Source organism: Apteryx rowi, unplaced genomic scaffold (genome assembly GCF_003343035.1).
Source record: "Apteryx rowi isolate R43461 unplaced genomic scaffold, aptRow1 scaffold_403, whole genome shotgun sequence".
NCBI classification, from domain to species: domain Eukaryota; kingdom Metazoa; phylum Chordata; class Aves; order Apterygiformes; family Apterygidae; genus Apteryx; species Apteryx rowi.
In genome coordinates, this window is record NW_020450562.1 from 694,852 (window position 1) to 709,976 (window position 15,125).

Genomic DNA, 15,125 nt, shown 5'->3' on the forward strand with positions numbered 1-15,125 from the left:
CCACTTTACTCTTCCATGAAATAATTAAATCCAAACCCAGACACACCCCTGCTTTGATACTGGGCATACCAATGTTACCTGGGTCCATGACAAGGCTGAGGCATTACAGAAATAAGTCAAAAAAGATAGATACGTCTTTTCTCAGCTCACCTTCTGCCTCTCTCCTCCTGCACAGAAGTCTCTTGTCTTCCTTGCAGCTCATGCAGACTTGTCAATAACATAGGTTAATCTGGCCAGAATTTTTATAACTGATTTTATATGCTTCAAATTTGGGATACTCAGTGAGACTTGCTAAAAGATAAAATATCTTCCTAAGTCCTCTTTTGACAGAAAATCTCATGTTCAAAGTGCATTCTTTTTCTGTTTCTTTGACTCATTTTCATTCCCATCTGAACAAAGGAAAAATCTACCAATTATTTTTAATGAAAAGCCAATATTTTCTGAAGCAAATCTCAAAAAAAGCAATTCCCTCCTCCTTTACTCCCCTTTCCAATAGTTTTTTCCACAAGGYGATGTGTTTTTGAGCCAACTGTTGTATTCTGTTCGCCATGCTGTATAGGAATATTGAAAACCCATAGTTCTTCCTGGCTTAGAATTGGAATATTAAGCACTTTTAGAAAAGTTGGTAGAGGAAACTGAGCCTCACAAAATCACTGGTGATTGAGCCTTGCAAAATCAGCTGCCACCTAGTAGAAATAAAGGGATTTTTGCTTGTTTTACCATTCTTATCCTCTTCCTGCTGTCGCCACCTTCATTTCCAAACGTACTAACAGAGGATAGAGATGGTAGGTAGGAGAAACCTTCTGGGGTGAATAAAACAATTTATATATAAAAATATTTGATCTGAAAAAAATCTCTTTCACCAACCAGTTATCTCAATAAAGGCTGCAGCACGAATCTCAGACGGGTTGCATGGTGTGAAGCYAAAGGCTGAGGGTTACCAAGTACTGCAAAAGTGCAAGCCTAAGTATACTTGAATGGTATCCATAGCATGTCTACATGCTAGCACATCTATGGAGTACCAATTTTTCCTGTAGGCCTAAGCAGAGGCCAATTTTTTTTGTAAGCTTTTAAAGAACATTAAAAATATAAATGCCCTCTTTTATGCTTCTCTCTGATGAAAGAGTAATTAAACGCTTCACCTCTGCAGTGGCTAGGCTCTAGGTTGTTTCTCATTGAACCTGTGATGGTCAGTGCTCAGTCACAGCTGGCTCCGTGTCCTGCAGTCCCGGTCACCCAAGCACCGTCAGAGCTCCCCTCTGCTGCGGGAAACCGTCTCACAGAACTAAACTCAGCCCTTGGCTTYGAGGCGCAGAGGAAAAGGGTCATTTGGAACATGATGGGCTGCATTTTCAGCAAAGCTTAATAGCTATAACCCCTGTGAGGTCTGTGGAGAGACRCTGATGTACAGAAGAGTTATTTATTAAAGTATTTTTCCCATCATTTTTTCCACTTCTCCCTTACCCAGGCACCACAATTTAAAGCTCTATTGGTTGTAGGTGTCAATAATTTAAACCTCTTACCTTATTTTCAGCCTGATGCTGGAAGAGACCACCTGAAGAGTTCTTCAGGGCTGTGAGTACATTTGAAAGTTTTTCTGTGCAGGCTTTTATGGCATTCTCTACAGTAAATCTAGATATTTCTGATCTGAGTTGACTTTTTGTCTCCCTTGATTTTCCCATTTCCAATATGTATTTGTTATTTCTACCTGTGAAATATTCTCCCTAAATTTATTATTTACTGCTCACTTCAGACTTTATATTCTGAGATCCTGGCTTTTGAAACACAAGCTGGGAAAAAAAGGAACTCTATCAATGTTATCAATCTTTTTCATAATTTTGAAGTCTTGCATCTCAACTCCAAATTTCCCCTTTCTAAGCCTGATTCTTTTAACCTTTTCTTGTAAGCTGTTTTTTTCAGGGTTGGTATCCTCACTGGCTGCAAGGCAGTAATTGCTCCTTTGCTGGAGAGATTTGCAGAGCATCAAATGGGTAGTTTCAGTGATATTCTCCCTCTCTCTATCTCTGTCTCTTTTTTTTGCTCTCCCTGTTTCTGCACATTCCATATTATAAATCTGCTGTCTAATATGCACACAGATGGGGATATAAACTATAATATGGTGTTCTGACATTAAGTTTTGAATATTTCTCCTTTCTAGACATAACAATATATCTCATCTCACTCATATATATCAGATGTATGGCAGGGCAGCAAAATGTCTTTGGCTTTCCTGTGACAGCTGCTGTAGGGACTGTCCCAGTAAGATCTGAGCTGTTGGCTGAAATGGCTCCCATCAAAGGGGCTCCCCAACAGGAATCATCCTGAAATTATACTGGGACCACTGCCTCTGGAGCCAGCACCAGGTGAGATTCAGCAGAATCCCACCTCTCTTGCCACCAGAGGTACAGTATCCTCATTTATATAATGCTGTGAATAGGCAAGTCTGGAACAGCTCACAACGGCATGCTGAGAGGAAAGAAAAGAGAGAAATTCAACTGCAGATGTTCTTGACTCAAGAATCACCTTAAGGGAGCTGGTATTTCCCACTTCCCGCCATAGGAAGTGTGCTTCAGGGCTTGCTTTGTCCGGAAAGAAAATTGAACACAGCTTAAAAGAAAAAAAATCCCTCCAACACATGAGTATTTTATCAGGAAGGTGTGGCTGTTTCAAAAACATTACCAGGCAGCTGTTTTTCTCTAAGTAAGAATACTAGCCAAAGAGAGTGAGGGTGCATTTGTTATTTTCAGTAAGTTATAAGTCAGCATGCACTTGATTGCTCTCTGATTCTGTATGATGTTGTATATATTTCATGCAAAAGTCTTCAGCACTGGGGTCCAGAGTCAATTGTGAACGATATCCACCTTTTATTCCAAAGCAATGATGTACTGAATCTAATTTGAATTCATATAAGGAGGCAGCTGTGAATTTTCATTTTCCATATGTGGAGAGCCCCGGTCCTATTTAGACAACCTTAATATATGTTATAGCTGCAAATCTTACATACACTCAAATAATTTTGCTCACTCCTCATTTTCACTTAGACCTTCTTTGCCTTTGCAACTCAGCAGTTTTTATATTTTCTCTCCCATTCACCTGACACAGTAAAACCTGTTTATTTTCCTTTCTTAGCAGTGCTGAATTTCTGCAGCTAGCTTCTTTGTTCTWAAACTTGATAACTTCTCTGTTGCTCCACTCCTGCTGATTCATTACTATCAGGACAGCTAAAACAGTCTTCCTACCAACTTTTGACTACACTTCTGGGTTGACTTTTCCTCCTCTTTATATGGAGCCAACTTGAATTGGGTATCTGCACCATACATAATTGGTATGGGGGTGTATGCACTATATATATATATATATATATATATATTAGTGGGGCATATCATTTTCCTGAATATAGCTGCCAAATATAAGATAATTTTTACTTGTAGTATCAGTGAACAGATTGCTTATTATGAAATATAATCAGTATGTGAAGGCATACTTTTTTGCACTATGTGTTTTCTGGCATCGATTTGTTTGTATCCATTTAAAATTTTGTTTCCAGAAAACTTCACCTGTGCAATTTGGTAATTTCTAGGAACATTAGTGGCAATCCTGCTCAAAAGTATGGACGTTCACAGAATGGAGCATATTTAAAGGGATTTAATGTGGCGAAAGAGAATCAGAATAGAATATTTTGCATTCATTTAAAGCACATTCTATTGTGTATACTCTGGATTTTCCAGCTATTAGGCTCTTTAAAGCATGTTTCTTTTATATTCTGTATCTGTAAACTTTAAAGTGGACTTTTATTTCTGCTGTTGGATTGTTAGATGTCTTATTCCCCTCTTCTTTATAGCTATGTGGTTGGCATATGTTTCAGTTATTCTGTGCCAGGAAACTTAAATCAGCAAAACAAATCCAGTTCTCCTCAACAAATTCTGTGCTGCCATTAACCTACACATGTGTAAGCAATGTTTAAAGGATGAATATAAATGTGAGCACACTCAGGTGTGTAGAATCAGAGTCCTGCCTAGTTCACCTGTGCAAACTAGTTGTACAAATAACTAAATGTGGCACTTTGGAATTAAAATATTCTAATTAGTATGCAGCATATACAAGTTAAACTTGCTGTTTGTGAACATTTCTTGGGCTCACTTGAATTCCTTGGTAATCTAAAAAAGAGACTTAATAAGCCTGCGTTCTGAAGGTATACATGCAGATGAGAGTTTTTTTTCAGAATAGTATGTATTGATTGCACATTTAGATAGCCTAATTTTTGTAAGTCACGCCTATGGACAATTACATGAACAGCTTCTGCTAATGTAGGCCAGTGAGGCACGCTGGCCATGCACGGGACTGTTGCTCTTTGAGTTCCTGAATGATGTTGAGATGTAGCCTCTCTCACATTAGATTAGCAGTTAGAAATTGAATAGAATTTGATTGTCCRTTTCAGCCAGGGTTTCTGCCATCAGTGCTTGTGAATCCTGAATACAGGGCAATGTGAGAAAGCATGACTGGAAGGGGCCAGGTCAGAAACCATAACAGGCAGCAGAAGTTACCTCTGAACCCCAGAGTCCAGCTTTCCATGAAATCAAAGTGGCTGAAAGCCTTGGCAAGTGCTGCTGGCAGCCGAGAGCTCTCTAGCTCTCAGGCCTGCTGCTGTTTACCCTGACTTGGGCTTGGGTCCTTCACTTGCTTTTTTGAGTAAACTCATTTTTATCTCATTGCCACAACCAGGTGTGACAGAGCAACTGTAACTAACCCCCTTGTCACTCAGTGTGGTGGTTTGCTTCTCCAGGAAGCCTCAGCTCCCCCAAACCCCTGGGAGAAGGTGCAAATGGGTGGCTTGTGTGGGTGTGKGGAAAGGACGAAGGACCTATAGGTGGACCCTGGGTGGTGACCTCAGCTTTACCGTGCAGAGGGAGAGGTGCGTCTTGGTGGGTGTTTAATAACTTTTTGGACGCTAAGGTGTTCATAAGGAAATGTTTAACAGCAATATTTCTGGTGGTCCTCGTAGAGGTCCAGTTCTTATGTAATCTGACAACCCTAGATTTTGGAGCTGCCCAAACCATCGCTCAGCTGCAGATTTTTATCTTAACCATTGGTTAGTCTGCTTGGACTGTGGTTCTGCTGCTGGGTTTGCTAGGAAAAACAAAGAAAAGCACTTGGATGTCATGAGCATGGGAACAAATACATACAAAGTGAATGGCTTTTCCCTGTGCTTGCTGCTGAGCAGGGTGCAGCACGGGGCAAGAGGAGCTACCRGGGAAGCAGCGCAAACTCCATCTTTGGGACATCGCTGGCCTCGAGCTGCTGCAGGTGCCCTTGAACTGTTCAACCATTGCTCTCTGATGGAAGCTGGAGAGGATGCACAGCCTAATTAGTCGGGTTAGGCCAGATAATTCGTCAGTTTGCTGACTAGGCGATGGAATGGGAATTCTGTAGCAGGTTGGGAGCACAGGAAGCAAAGAGAGAGATAGCCATTTTATTTTAGGCTTATGCTATACATTGAGATTCATTATACAATTTTCTTCCCTAAATTAATACAAAAATAGTAAAAATAGGTTAAAAAAAGCCAAAACGAACCCCCCTGAAATCTTGCAAGCCATTTATTTGATGCACAGATTAAGATTTCTTGGAGCTTAAATAATCTAGAGTTATTTAGACTGATTTTTTTTCCCCCCAAACTAAAAAAGGTGATGCCTTTTAGAATGCCAACCATATTGGACTAATTTTTGTCTAAGCAGTAACTACCCCAGGTAGCTGCATGTAAATGCTGAKGTGCCCCTCTCTTCAGGTGGGAGGCTGTGTCAGATGTGGGTGTCTTGGGACCACTACAGGGTGCAGGGCGCGTCCACAGAAATGTTGCTCTGCCCAACCTCAAGCGCACTCAAGCGAGGTGGGAATACCTCTTTGAATCACCTCCTGAGCCCATGCCCATCTCAAAAAAAAGTTTTCCCTTGCACTTGCCTGGCAGGGGGTGGTTTCCACAATGGGTTCCCCGGATGCACAGCTCAGAATTTGGACCTAAAGCTCTCCATTCGCTGGATGAATCAGATAGGGGAGAGGGTGAGCTGAGTTTGTCCCCGGGCCTGCAATGGGCTGGGGTTGGTGCTGCTCTCCTCATTCTCATCAGAGCTGCAGGTACCCGGGGATGCTTACTTCTTTCAAAATGTTTAAAAGCCAATAAATGACAAATAGCTTGAGTGATAAATGTAACTATACAAGCAAAGAAGAAATACTTTGCCCATATATAGCTAATTGTACAATTCGGTTTGTATAGAAATGGGTCTTGATAGGCGTTAACGTAAGGCAGAAGAAAGTTGTGGGTAGTCCTTTCTGCTGAGGGTCTTTAAAAAAGCAGCTTCCCATTGGGCTTGTGTCTTACCACATGAGCTCTGCTTCAGCGAAACACATAAGCGTTTTAATAATTTTGCACAGATGAGTAGCTGTATGTGAACAGGATTTCTTACATGCTTCAGGTTGCACCATGCTGAGTGACCTGCTGGCCTGGGCCACAGGATGGAGGCTTTACCCCAGGCGAGCCCCAGGGCACCAGCCTGGTGGTAGCATGCGATAGCCATGCACTTTGCTCTGGCTTGCAGCAGTAAGTTACCCACATGGCAGATCGGCCCCTTTACTTCTTGTGCTCCACTGCTGCCTCCGGCATCCCGTCCACGCTAGGGTAATTAGAGCATTTCGAGGTCCGTAGCAAACCCAAGGCCTAACTCATTCTCTGCTTCCTCTCCCTAGTCCTCCAAAAATTCTGTGTCTATTTCCCAACTTAAGGAACAGGAAAATTATTAATTTGCTAAGTTTTGAAATAACCAGCTTTTTCTCTTACAAAGACACATGCTAAAGAGAAGCCTTTTCCTACTTCCTCACTGTGTAAAGGGGAAGTCATGTTCTCTAGTTCTGACTCTCCTGAATTTTGTCCAGCAGTGCCACCACTCAATTTTGTTTCTTCTGTTAATGAAACTAAGCAAGCTGTTGGTTGAAGTGGGATTTGGTGGCTCACAGGAGGACACTTAGCCTAGAGAAGCTTTTAAAAACACATCTTTCAATTTACAGTGTACATTTTACTTGAAATCAGCACCGGCTCAGAAAGCTGCTGAGAGCAGATGTGAATCCTCACATGTTTCAAAGTAACCTCAAGCCGCTTTGGTATTGTTTTCTCTCCAGGTTCATGCAGTTGACCATGATGAGTATGTTTGCTTGTCTTTGGAAAAGCAGTTCCTTTTCTTTGCCAGACAGGTTTGTCTCAGCCTTCACAGCTCTAATTTTAATCTAACTAGAACATTCTCACTTAAAGCTTTAGGCAGAAAATTCGGGCTTCATCAATTAATTTTTACAGTGAAATTATTCCAGCTACACCAGCTTTTCTCTTTTCATTTTTTCCTCCAGTTAGAGTACTTATGAATTGAAAATGAACTTGTGCTAAGCCAAAATAAGGAATTATGTTACAAGAAAAACTGGACTGRTCTTGACAGTTGTATGCATTTAGGTTGGTTCCTTTTCCCTAGGCTTACTCCATAGTAAAAATATATACTGTACACCATATCTTACTGTATGGAAATTTTCATGTTTGTAGCTGATCTATGTGCTCAGAGAGCCACAGTCCTGCTCATTCTTGTTAGACTTATTTAAAATATTTGCTGTTAAATTTTAGTCAGTGCCTGACAGTGTATAATGTGGCATTACTCGCTGAGTTTATACAAAAATTGGGTCATTTATATTGCAGACAAATGCGCAGTTAAACCTGGGCTAAAAAACCACTTAAGAGAGTGACAAAAAGTGCTTAAACATAGGTAGCCTTCTAAAGAGGTTTACCAGTAAGGATAGATTCTTATGCACAGTTAGGTGTTTGGAGTGCTTTGGACCAAGAACAGAGCATGATATTTGCACCCATTAATCTATCAATGCAATTGACTTTGGTGAAGATAATTGCTCCAGAGAAAACAGCCAAAGGGGAGGAAGGCCAAAGTGGGTTAGCACAGTCTGGAGAACGTGCAGTTTCTGGTACATGTTGAAGTATTCAAGCTACCTGTACAGAAGGACTATTTGGTGTATCTCAGATACATTGGGATTCAGGCAGAAATCTGATGGAGCTTGGTTAAGTACACTGTAGGCATTTTCATGGTTTTACCTCACCAAGCCTGAAAGTGGGGAATGGAGTAACAGCTTGAGGTGAAATGTCATGAGAAAGGTACATAAGGTGTTTCTGGTTCTGTTTTGGGGTTTTCTGTGGGAGCTGAGAGGCCTTAGAAAGTGGTGCTTCCATGGCCTCGCCTTCCCTGCATGGACATGGGCATGGTCCCTGTCCCTCTGCCAGTCCTGGGAAGCAACAGCAACTACTGGTAAGGAATAAATTCCTGGAATAAAGATAGAGATAGCAGAGAAATTTTATCACTAGTTTTATCACCTTTCTTGGAGAGCTCAGAAGGCCTCACACGCTGAGATTTAATAAGAGATCTGTGAAACTACAAGCTCATCTTTGGGCATCTTTTTAAAGACACTCCTATTTATGCATTTCAATTAGAAGTGAAGAGGTTTATCATAGCTATCCCTGCGTCTGGTGGTTGCAGATGATGGCATCAGGAATAGCAGAGGTGCAAAATCAGTGTTTGACATGCATTCCTCTCTGCAGTGTACAAACAACCTCTTTCACACATCTCCCATTTCCAGGTGTCCCACGACTCAGTAGACTGCTGCTGTCAAAAGTGGTTTGCTATTTCTTGAAACACTCAGCTGATTTGTTAATGCCCTCAGAAGTTTAAAAGCCACTGCAGCTTCCTGTTGAACAGCTGGGACATAGGGTGATTGTTACGTAGAGGACATAATGACTGTCACAGAAAATCTGCAATGGAATATATATTTGAGGAATTATTTCTGGCTGGAAAATGTAGCTCCAAGCCTGAGTCTAAAGAAAATAGRGGAAACAGATCTTTCCCCGCAGCTCACATTCATTTGGCTGTCTTGAGGGTGTCCACCTGATTTCCGCCAAGGCTGAAGTTGTTGTTACAGCTCCCCAGCTGCTACTGCATCTGATGCTGTTCAAACAAAGAGCCTGTGCGTTCCTGGACACAAAATCCTTTGTCCTCTGGTCAGGGAAGAGCGCTATCTTGGGGAAGCAAATGTTGGCAGCTGCACTGCAAACTTGTTTTGCTAGTCGGTATGTAACATTTTGCTTCAGGGCAAAATATCTGACTACCTTATTTTCTGCTAGGGAAGAAGCTTTGGTAGTATCCTTTGCTTGAAAATTAACATTCACAAGGTGGCAATTGAGGATTTTGCACAGTGCATCCAGGAGTCACTCAGAATTCATGGGATGCAGCATAGTCTGGGTTTGCTATCATAGATGCGTTAATCACGCCAATGTCCGCGTAAACCAGGCAGCCTCCTGAGCCAAAGCACTCTCATTGGGCCGAGCCACATGGCTCCTGCAATATCCATTAGACCCTCATATACTGTGACTGAGGCAAACACTGTGCCAAGCGCTGAAAACTTTTCAAGAACTCCTACTTTCTGGGCAAACTGTAAGAGTTGAAAGAGTCTGGCTGAAATATCCATATATTCATTAGAACACCTGACACACCAGCTAGCTTCCCGCGACTGGGTTTTAGCGGGCCACTTATAGTTGGAATACTCTCAGCAAAACCGGTACAATTGGCTTATGTATCCCCACTGGGGCTCTGCCTTATAATAAAACCTTCCCAGAACAAGTCTGTAGTTCTAAAGGATGGAGGGGGTGGAGGAGAAAAGAGATGCTTCTTTGTCTGCATTACTCCACATCACAGATGCTGGCAGAATTATTGATTTAGAACTCACAGCTCCAGAAGGATTCAGTAACATAATCTTTAAAATTTTTTTTCCCCTCTAATGTGATGTTTTCAATAGATCCCATTGATATAGGCTCTTTGGGGACATAGTTAAACTTGTTAAATTGCAGTCCCTACCTTCAGTTTGTTACATATGACACTCACGGTCTACTATCTCTTGGAAGAGCCCATAGCTGTAAGGTCTATTGCTTTACAGGTACTCTAGGAAGATTGAGGGATTAGTTATACATTATGTAAAACTACCCACTAATCCTCTTAGTGTGCATTACCAGTGAATGGCCTGAAATAGACTCTTATTAAAAGAGCCCTAACATTCACTCCCTTGATGACATTTAAGTATTTGAGGTTTGTGTCATGGATTTTGGTGCTGAAATATTCAGTACACCATCTTCTGTCTGCTCCTAGTTCCACTGGCATGTGCTAGTAGAGTGCTAACAAAATTACAGTTGGTAAAGCAGAATACTTGTTTAACTAGTAGCGAGACATTTATAAAATAGAATTATATATTTTCTAGAGTGACAGAGTCACTGCRATTTTTTTTTGTTCTTTTTGTTTTTATAAGAAAAAGAAACAGCTATAAAACCATGATTAAAAATGTTCCAGGGGATGATTTACATTTTAAAATAATGATATTTTTAGGAAAAATAAGGTGACTTATAACATAAATGTGTTTTGAAAGTGTTTGGTTGCTGCATACTGCCTTCCTTCCCAGTACAGTTTGCTATCTGTTATACAGTCTTGCATAAATGTTTAGATTAGGGGGAGAAAAGAAAAATTAAATGTGATGGCTAAGACCTATAAGAGCTGACTCACTGACTTGAGTTATTGCTGTGCAGAAAGTTTGTAAAGCCTTTACATCCAGCAAACACTTACTGCTACTCCAGCCTTGACAGTTGACCTTTCAATCTGATTGGGTTTAGCAACAATAATTGCAGTACCTGCAGTACAGACAATGCAGAATGCTGCTTAGTAACCCAACTTTGCTCATTAGATCTTACTTCACGTGTCTCAAATTCACCCTCTCTTTGCATACGTGTGCAAATTTTCTCATAATACCTGTTAAGGGAGTCAATCAAAGAACAATCCCCCCCCCCCGATTTTTTCTTCATTCCTCCCATCATTTTGAGTATTCCTGGATTTAGCTTAGGGGATGAAACACCCCCAAACCTCTTCCCCTCCCCAAATGTTTAGCCAATACTGGTTTCTTATTCTCTCAGTAAGACCTAGTGTAAAAAACAACAAACAAACAAGTTAGACTGTTGTAATTTGGTCAACCACTCTGGTGCTATCCATATCCACCATTTCAACACACTCTATTTCCTCACGGTTTTCAGGATTCTTCTTCTCTTTCCTCTTCTTCTTGGATGGTGGCAGGAAAGTCAGTATCACAGGTAAAATGGCAAAGCAGTGAAAGAAGGTGACTAATGCTATTAAAAACAAGCACCTGAACAGTGTACGGGTCAGATTTGAAGGCACAGCTGCAAGAGGAATCAGACCAACTATATAGCAGAGGTAGCTCTGCAAAATAGCTACCCCATGCACTTCCAGGGCATTTTTCACCCATTTAGTTCTTGTGAACTCTTTGCCCAGGACAAAGGTTGATAACAGTGGAGCACAGTTGTCAATTGTATAATTAATTCCGTAAATTAAGCACAACACAGAAATACAATCTAGTTCCACTTTCCACAAGGTCATAAAACCTATAACTCCAAACTCAACTGAGGCAACAGTTAGAGTGAGCCAGACATTGATCAGAGAGTCTGCCACCAGGAATGCAGAGAAGAAGAGCAGAAATAAAGCACTGATGCAGGAGTTTTGTAAGGGGGCTCCCACCGAGGAGGCGTAACGATCCATGTACACAAACGATGGATTGAAAACGATGAATTTCACCTTGGAGGTGAGAGATAGCTTCCTCAGGGTTTCCAGGAGGTCATAAAGTTCTTCCCTCTTGGTTTCCATTGTCTTGGCCACCAAGAACATCCTGGAGGCCACTACATCGACTTCGTTGTTGTATTTCTTGGAAAAGATGATATCCTCTGTAAAATGGGCAAACTGAGGGGCTTTCAGGAAAGAGTTCCTCAACATATCAGTGAAATTTTTCTTGGGCAATCCAGTAGATATGTTGAGTTTCCTAAGATAATTTAAGTAGCTTTCAAACCAAGATATCCTCACAAACCCCTTGGTATACTCTAGCACATCTTCTTGAACACTGGTGTTCCAGTACTCTATTGACTCATAGATATAAAACCCAATGACCGGGCTGTAGTTACTGAAATACTTTTGCTGGGCAGTAGTATACTCAATGGTTCGTGTTGCAGTTGCTACGATGTTACTAAGGTCTGACCCTTCACTGACCTGCAGGTAGCCCATTAAGGCAAAGGAAATATAAACCAGGTAAAAGAGAACTACAAAAGGCTTGACATAAGTGTTTGTTATCCAGTCACAATAATAGCGTTTAAGGAACCACACCAAAAGATGACTTTCGTAAGTGTTTGCTTCCTCCGAATCCGTTGTGTCCTCGCTGAATTTGGCTGTCAGAAGAAACCTATACCATGCAGGCTTCTCTTGCAATACCTCTGGCTTTGGTACCTTTCTACAGAAGATACTATGCTGGTAGTTATTTTCTATGTAGCCAGTAAACACCAGGCTGGAACCATAAAAGGAGAGTACATAGAGGTAGTTGAAGAAAATTGCAATACAGGAATTGCAGCAGAAAATCCTGGCTGCTTCAATGTTAGTGAAGGGACTGGCCCCTATTCCAAAAGTGACCAGGTACATGGCAGTGGTGAGAGAAAACGAGAGCATGGAGTCTGCAAATACAGCTGCAGTTCTCTCCTTAACATGTTGGTCTTCTCTAGTTTTTCTCCAGGAGGACAACATTTCAAAAGTCCCATATAACCCATGACCTACAATAGAGAACAAAGCAAGTGTTTAAAGTACTCAGATCAACATGAGGAAAAACGTAATGTGGGCATGCTAAAGGCTCAAAGGAGACACATTTGGCTCTTATCAATCCTTGAGGTAAAAGACCTGCAGAAGAGAGAAATTGTTATGGATTTATAAGCCACAGACCCACATTCACTACTGACTAGCAAACCTTACTATCTGAACTTGTCGGGAGTTCTGTATCATTGACGCAGGGTTGACAAGTTAAAGAAAAGGTATTTTTTCTGGTAGGCTGTTTCATTTCATTATTTCAGAGYGCCTGTGACACAAGATGCTTTGAAATTAGTTTTTCCTGACGATGGGATCTGACCTGTGGTGAAAACAAAGAAATAGGACCTTGAAGTGCCTATGCTCGAAGCAGAGCATTAGTCGGTTGCTTTGTAGAACAACTGTAAGAAATGAAACGTGCATGTAAGCTGAGTATTGTCAAGTAAATCAGTCACTGACTTCTCCACTTCCTATCCAAATTTTCTGTCAGGAAAAAGAAATCCTAGAAATGGAAAAAAACAAAATAACACAAGTGAATTTTAGAGAAGTAGAATGATAGAACTGATGTGCCACTGCTTAAGGCATTAGTTTTCTTACTTTAATAGGTCTAAGGGCTTGTAAAACCAAGTGGAGCTCCATTTTTCTTGCCAGTTCCTAAATGTTGTAATTAATTTAATTAACTCTTAAAATGGATGCAGCTTTCATGAAAGGAGATAAAGACCTGCAGACTTAAAACCCTCTGTTTAACCACAAAGTACAGGCAGAATGGGGAAAATGCATGGTTTTATCTTAATCTCTGGTTGGTTGTCTTCCTCTTCTGGTTTCTATTCTGTGACAAATAACAAAGGTACATTTGGGGGATAGAGAACTCTGCTTGCTCATAGTAGAGCTGAATGGGAAACACAGTCATCAACCAAATATCAGATGGGAACGGCTGGGATAAAAGTAGGTTGAGATTTTTTACATGGAGATCAAAGGAAAAAAGTAGTCTATCATCACAGCTAAAATGTAAGACTTTGATACTTTCTCATAATACTTCATATCATCTTCATCAGTAAATAACAGATCTTTTCCACCCAATCCCACCCTCTTTGTTGCCTTCTAATTTCTGTTCTTCCTTATTCTTTTGCTGTTTTTCCTATCTCCTGCTTCTCTCTCTGGTCTGCTCTTTTCTCTGTATTGCATTATCTCTAGATACTCCCCAAAGCTAATCCACTGTGCTTTGCTCTTACCCCACTCCCTGATAACATTAGATAAAAYGATCACGGCTGAATTAGCTGCTGATGACAATGAAGTGCAATCACTGGACTTTTGAAGTTGATACTCCAGTCAGGTGGGGTCAAGGTAATTCACATATCTCTGTTAGAATTTCAGGCTGTCTGCAGAGTACCAAAATTGCTGTATTGGTTACGTTCTGTTCACATACAGATGACTATCACTTCTGCCACATGGGCTACAAAATTGGTCAAGCAAACCCTGAACAAAATAAGTGTTTTGAAGAACCAGAACATATCATGGTTTATTCTTAAATGCCCCACGTGGGCTAGATATTTAATCCACTTGACAAATTAACTTTTTTGTAGTCAGTACCTTTCACAGAATAGACAGCTACACCTGGTTCACACCAACCTTGCAAGGATTATCCTATCTACATGTTGAACAGGTGGAAGAGCTGTTCACTTTGTTAATACTGAAAAGAATGGGTATTTTATACAGAATTCAAAATACAGTGCTCATAAGATGAGATAATAGAGCAACTGGTGTATTTCCTTATCACCATCACCTGGTATTTGGAATAACAAAGTCCATGCTTTCATGTATATCAGATATCATGCCTACATTGTTATTTGGACTGACGGCATGGAACATGAATGTCCAATTTGTAGCAATATTACGGTCGCATTTTCATTATGGCATTTAGCATTTATCTTAATTTTCCCAAACAACATTTTACAGTTGCTTTCAGAGGCCAGGTCAAGACTGTCAATTTGATAACTAGCACCGTGGCCCCTCTTAAAACTAATGGGAAATACTGGAACTCCCCAGACATAAAATAAAGCAAAAAGCACAATCAGTGACTGGCACCCTGTTGTTAATTATGCTTCAAATAGTTATGTTCTAGCCTCAGTAGGGAAAGCTATTAAGCTTGCTTTCAGTATGTTCTTTGTAAAGACAGACTGACCTTTATTTAAATGTAACTGATCACTTGCCAAAGCAGGGAGTGAGAGGTTTAATCCATTTATGGCTCCCATAAGTCCTGCAGACAGGCTTGTCTGAGAATTTCACATGGCATCATATGCATTAGCTTCTAGTGAGCAAAACAGTATAAAATGAGATCATTGAATATTACAAATTACTTCCATCATG

General features: G+C 40.8%; 1 protein-coding gene across 2 annotated transcripts in view; it reads right to left on the bottom strand.

The window, feature by feature from the left end:
• Nucleotides 1-11,071: 11,071 nt before the first annotated feature.
• PTCHD1 (patched domain containing 1) overlaps nt 11,072-15,125 on the bottom strand; it is a 34,036-nt gene continuing 29,982 nt past the window's right edge. For both annotated transcript variants that reach the window (XM_026075437.1, XM_026075438.1), the window contains exon 3: nt 11,072-12,730. In XM_026075437.1, the coding sequence (XP_025931222.1) occupies nt 11,076-12,730 (1,655 nt within the window). In that variant the 3' untranslated portion in view covers nt 11,072-11,075. The remainder of the gene's footprint in view (nt 12,731-15,125) is intronic.